Here is a 6,390-nt window from a genome sequence, read left to right on the forward strand (position 1 = left end):
AACTCTGAGAAGGAATGTGGGAAAATTTGGGAACTTTTTTGCCTCCAGTAAGATTATCCTAATGACTGCTAGCCATCGTACTTTCATAGTCACAGAAAGCAATCCACATTGGGGAGAGAGCTATTGCATTATTGTCCTGTTTGAGGGCTTCATGTAGGCTTCTGTTTTGCCACAGTGAGATTAGGATCATCTACTAGATGGGTCTTTTGGATGTTCCAGGTGCCTCTACTATGATTACCACATTTAATTAATTATCTGTATTTGTCATTTCCTTTTCCACACAGGATATCCAGTCTATGGAAAAACTAGGTGAGAACCAGACCAATCTGAATGAGTTCATTCTGGAGGGGTTTTCATATCTTGCTGAACTGCAAATCTTGCTGTTTTTTGTTTTTCTGGTGACATACATAATCACCTTGCTGGGAAACACGCTCATTATTCTGCTCATAAAACTCAACCCTTCTCTTCAGACTCCCATGTACTTCTTTTTGGTAAACCTATCATTCTTAGAAATGTGTTACACCACTAGTGTGGTGCCCCAGATGCTGGTACATTTGTTAACAGAGCATAAAAGGATCTCCCTAGCAAGATGTGCAGCCCAGATGTATGCCTTCACCATCCTGGGGCTGACAGAATGTTGCCTCTTGGCAGCTATGGCATATGACCGCTATGTTGCCATATGCCATCCATTGCACTACACAGTAATCATGAACCGCCGGGTATGTGCACAGCTTGCAGCTGCATCATGGATTACTTGCATCTCAGTAGAAATTGCTCAAACAACATGGATATTCAGTTTACCCTTCTGTGGTTCTAAACACATCCAGCACTTCTTCTGCGATATCCTACCAGTGGTGAAAATGGCATGCACAGACACCTCCAAAAATGAGATTCTTGTCATGGCAGTGTCTACTATTTTCATCATGAGTCCTTTCCTACTGATCATCCTCTCCTACATCCGTATAATTTCAACCATCCTCAAACTTCCTTCTGCCAAGGGAAGGAGAAAAGCCTTCTCCACTTGCTCCTCACACCTCATGGTGGTGACACTATTTTTTGGGACAGCCCTCTTCACCTACTTAATACCCAAGTCCAGCTACACTCCGCGGAGTGACCAAATGATTTCTCTTATGTACACAGTTGTCAGTCCATTTTTGAACCCCATAATATATACCCTAAGAAATAAAGAAGTGAAGGGAGCATTTAAGAAGACAGTTTCACGGTTGTTCTCTGTACAGAACCCAACAAGTTGAAAATATGAACCATGGAGTATGGCAACAAGAAAAATCAATAAGCACAGAACATATCATTGGTGATTAAGGGTCTGTAAGTATGTTGTTAAGGTCTAACTCATAACAGAGTTATTGCAGAAATGAACCTGATTCCAACCTAGCAATCTATATTGCCTGTACCTCAGCAATAATTTTGGAGTGATTCTTTGGTTTAACCATAAATTTGTAACTTCTTTGATTATTAGATTTCTTATACTGTTTGCTGTACAGGAATCTCTAAAGCATGATTAGTTTACTTCTACTTTTAATGTATTTTTCCTGTTTATAAAAACTCAAACTCGGAGACTTGCTGTATGGAATTTAAACAGAAAAAGGATTTAATTCACAACAAGAATAATAAACAGAAATAATACAAGAGTTGGAAGTCTTCAAAGAAACAGCAAACTATACACACACTGAACTCATCAGATGTCACAGGCTTTTCAATAAGTTGTTTAGTGTACAGCTTTGATTTTCTTCAGTTACTTAAACTAATCACAGACATGGTACAGTTTAGCTTTCAATAACTGGAGATTCTGAAACAAGTTGGTACTTTCTGTCAGGTGAGTTCTAATTTGCCAATTATCCTTCATATTCCCAACCTTGAGAAATCTCTAGTAGACTTAGCAGCTAGGCACGTGCGTGGAACTGTGGTCTAAACCACTGAGCCTCTTTGGCTTGTCAATCGGAAGGTCTGCAGTTTGAACCTGCATAACAGGTTAACCTAGCAGTGCAAGAGCATACTACTGCAAGTAGATAAATTTGTACTGCTGCAGCAGCAAGGTAAATGGTGTTTCCATGTGCTCTGGCACTCGTGACAGTGTCCCATTGCAGCAGAAGCAGTTAAGTCATGCTGGCCACATGACCCAGAAAGATGTCTGTGGATAAACGATGATGCCATTGGCATGAAAAGTGAGCTGAGTGTGCGCCCCATAGTCACCTTTGACTGGACTTAACCATCAGGGGTCCTTTACCTTTTATCTAGTAAAATTAGTATAAAAAACCAGGGAATCAGCATTCATTAATGTTCTAACTAGTTTGGGATTATTCTTCTCTCACTAGAAGATACATCCTCTTCCTACTGAACTGAGGTTTAAGTGGAGCATTCCCTCACAACTCCACTACTCCTATACTAAAATTCAGCTTTTCAGTTCTCACATTTCTGTATACTCTTCAAAGACAATAACCTCTACCTTTCAATCTAACTCCCAGCTCAGAGACTGCCTTCTCTGTAGGCAATAAATATATTCTCTGTAGGCAGTAGGCTGTAAATATTCCTTCAGAGTGGTTTTCACACAACTCAAGAGGTACTACTGTCGACCAACCCAATGCCAGGAACTAATTTTGGGCAGCACTTATTCTATGATATCCCTCCACTAGTAAAAATGGTATGAATAGAGACCTCCAAATATGAAGTTGCTGTCCATTCTTGCTGATCACTGTGTCCTACATCCACATGATCTGGGCTACCCTTAAATTTCATTCTGATCCTCACACTTCATGGTAGTGAAATTATTCTATGGGACAGCCTTTTTTTTGCCTACATTAGGCCCCTGTCCAGCTACACTCTGGTGAGTGACAAAATTATTTATTTTATGAACACTGTAGTGATTCCTTCGTTAAATCCCATAACATTTACCCTAAGAAAAAGAAGAAGTGAATAAAGCATTTGAGAATCAGTTATAAAAATTTTCTCTGCACATGATTCAACCAACTGAACATTTGGCAACAGAGTTGGGAACATGCTCATAATTCTGATTGTGAAGCTCAAGCATTACCTTCAAACTCTAATGTACTTCTTTTTGGAAAACCTTTCTTTCTTAGAAATTGGTTACACCACTATTATGGGGCCCCAGATGTTGGCACATATGTTAAAAAAGCATAAAGGCATTTCCAAAGCTAGATGTGCAGCCCAGATGTATGCCTTCAACATCCTGGGGCTGACAGAATGCTGCCTCCTGCCAGCCATGGCGTATGAACACTATGTTTCCATATGCCACACATTGCACTACACAGCAATCATAAATCACTAAGTCTATACAAAGTTGGCAGCCACAGCATGGATTATTTGCTTCTTAGTACAAATTGCTCAAACAGCATGGATCTTCAGCTTACCCTTCTGTGGCTGTCAACATATCCAGCACTTCTTTTGTGATATCCTACCAGTTGTGAAGATGACATGCACAGATACCAACAAAAATGAGATTGCTGTCATGGCAGTGATCATCTCTTTCGTCATGAGTCCATTCCTACTGATTATCCTTTCCTACACCAGTATAATTTCAACCATCCTTAAGCTTCCTTCTGCTGAGCAAAGGTGGAAAGCCTTCTCCATTTGCTCCTCACACCTCACGGTGGTGACATTATTCTTTGGGTCAGGCCTCGTCGCCTACTTAATGCCGAAGTCCAGCTACACTTCACAGAGTGACCAAATGAGTGCTCTTATGTACACAGTTGCCACTCCGGTTTTAAATTCCATAATATATGCCCTAAGAAATAAAGAAGTGCAGAAAGCATATAAGAAAACAATTGCAAGCGTCTTCTCACCACAAAATCCAACTAGCTGAACACCTGAAGAATGGAGCATAGAAGAAAAGGAAAAAAGTAAACACCAAAGACGTAACTACTGATTAAGGGGATGTAAATATTTCATTCAAATGCGGCTCGTGGCTGCATTATTGCAGGAAGCCAACCAGATCCAAACCCAATGCAACCTGGAATGTCTGTATATCAGTGATCATTTGGGAGGGATTCTTGCTTTTAACTATAAATCTACATGTGCTTGGATTATTTCTTTTTGCAGACTGTTTGCTGTACAGGAACCTGCTTTTTACATGTGTCTTATATGATTATTAAACAGCTAAGTCTGATGCACACTCAGTAACATTGGTTGTTCTGGTTTATTGCTGTCATCCAGTTGACATCTTTTCTCAATAAATTTTAGGTATTCATTTACTCACAGACCCAATTCTGACACACACAAAGTTTGTGTATGACCACGTTTTAGATTTTACTAAAATTCTCCCCTGTGGGGAAGGTGGTGGGGAGTATCTCCAACACACATTAGGTGCCACACAAGGCCCTACTGCCACTGCAGCCACCAACACCCTCCTTCACTGATGAGATTTTGGCACTGAAAACTGTCTTTGTTTCAGCAAGTGTCATTTTGTGGCTACAACTGTGGGTGAGTTACAGCAGCCAGTGCTCCTCCCACAGCCAGGCTGGAGCTGGGAGGCCACCCCAAATAACTACAGCCAAGTTGAACTGCAACTTCCACTCCCTCCAAAGTTGGTCTTCATTTGCCTTAGATTATTATCTAGACTGATGAAGGACTGTGTATAACTCAAACCCTTGTATAGTGTACTTGATACAGCTGTTGGTATGCATACTATGCACTGCATGACCCACTCCATTCATGTTATTCTAATCAAACATGGCTACCTAGTCTTTTTTATCCATCCATTCATTTATTTCATAAAATTTATATACTGCTTGGTTGTAGAAAAAACCTGAAAGAGGTTTTGAGTCCAGCCCCTTTTAACCACAGGAAATTAGATGGGTGAAATTTAGATTGCATTGAAAATCTGTATTTTCAATTACTTTAAAAATGGGAGGTTCCTGGAAGTAATTGTCATTTCGTGTGTCACCCAAGGATTAAATGCATTTATTTACTTTTTGTTGCCTATTCTTACCCCCATGGATTAGTTAGCAGTAAATTCCCAAATGTATTCCTTCAAAATTCAGTTGCATCATAAATGAGATCACATATATAAAAATATCTTTGTTTGGTGCATCATTGTGCACCACTCAGAAGCACAAAACAGCAGTTACTTCTTTTGCAAAGTAAGATTTTTTTGGGAGTAAGGTATGATTGTTACATCTAAATCAAAGAACTTTTGATTACGATTGACTGTGTGTTTTAATTCTGGTATGTGTGTCTCTGTGTAGTGAAGAGAGACACATTTATAGCTACATATTGTTAGGAGAATCTCAACTGTGAGATATTCTATCATCTATCTATCTATCATCTATCTATCTATCATCCATCTATCTATCTCTATCATCTATCTATCTTCATTTTGTTTTTACAACCAAGAAAAGTCAAGACATGAAAGAAATGAAATAAAGAAATATAAACGATTCAAATCAAACTAGCGTGTGTTTTTCAGTGTTTTACCTTACTCTACCTACAAAGCCACAGATCACAGTTAAGTAAAGTTACAGTGCTCATAGCATTCAAGCAATGGGACTTCAGTTTCATTTTCTGATCACATGCCCCCCCTTCCCCCAGTGTGCTCCATAAAGTCGCTAAACCTACTAGAGCAGATTTTGAGGGTGTGTGGGTGCTTCAGGAGAATGTAAGTTCCCATGCACAAGTGGAGTCTCTTCTGTGAGTGGAACAGCAGTGTTGAGTACAACCCATTGTACCTGAGTGCTATCCATTTCATGGCTAATAGGAGGTTGCAGTTTGAAGACTGCATCACCAAACAGATCAGCTGATGCTGAAGAACAGTGTAAAACAAGTGGGAGATATGTGGGTAGCCCCAAGGTTTTAGTGGAATCCGAGTTCCATTGTCCGTGGCTGACATGGAAAATAGTCCACTAATAGTTGGAAAACCACAAGTTCTTCATCCTAGCCTTAAAAGTTTTGATGGAAGGGGGCAAAGAAATTAATATGTGACTTTAAAAATAATCTACATGAATGAGTTCTGGCAGCATCAGTAATAACAATGTGATGGTATTGAACATGTGATGGCTTTTTTAAAAGTGCTGTGCTTTGCTGAGATATAATGTGGCTCTGTACAGTGATAAAACACAACTGGTGATAATCTTAATCTAAATGCATGTACAACTGGATGAAGTTTACTCTTTTATGCTTTTTAGGAATTCATACAAGTCATCAGAAGCTTTGGTGGATTGTTGACCATGAACAATTATGGACACTCTTCCTTAATTCATAGTAAAATAAAAAGAGTTAAGAGAATCGACTTGTACATATCTGTGTGCTTCCTATTGCACATTTCTGAATAAGCATAAATAATTTACAGTATTTTGTGTGTGTGTGCTTATCAGCAGCTCTTCTGGATTGTTTTCATTTGAGGTGATATTCAGTCACATA

General features: G+C 39.3%; 1 protein-coding gene across 1 annotated transcript; it reads left to right on the forward strand.

Annotated features, from left to right (window-relative positions):
- Positions 1-296: 296 nt before the first annotated feature.
- On the forward strand, positions 297-1,253 carry LOC308571709 (olfactory receptor 10A4-like; the record flags this gene model as incomplete). The annotated part of the gene is made up of 1 exon (XM_081167348.1): positions 297-1,253. One exon carries the CDS (start codon positions 297-299, stop codon positions 1,251-1,253), a length of 957 nt encoding a protein of 318 aa, XP_081023474.1.
- Between the last annotated feature and the right edge of the window lie 5,137 nt (positions 1,254-6,390).

The sequence above is a fragment of the Podarcis bocagei genome (genome assembly GCF_964188305.1).
Source record: "Podarcis bocagei genome assembly, chromosome: 13".
In the NCBI taxonomy this organism is placed as follows: domain Eukaryota; kingdom Metazoa; phylum Chordata; class Lepidosauria; order Squamata; family Lacertidae; genus Podarcis; species Podarcis bocagei.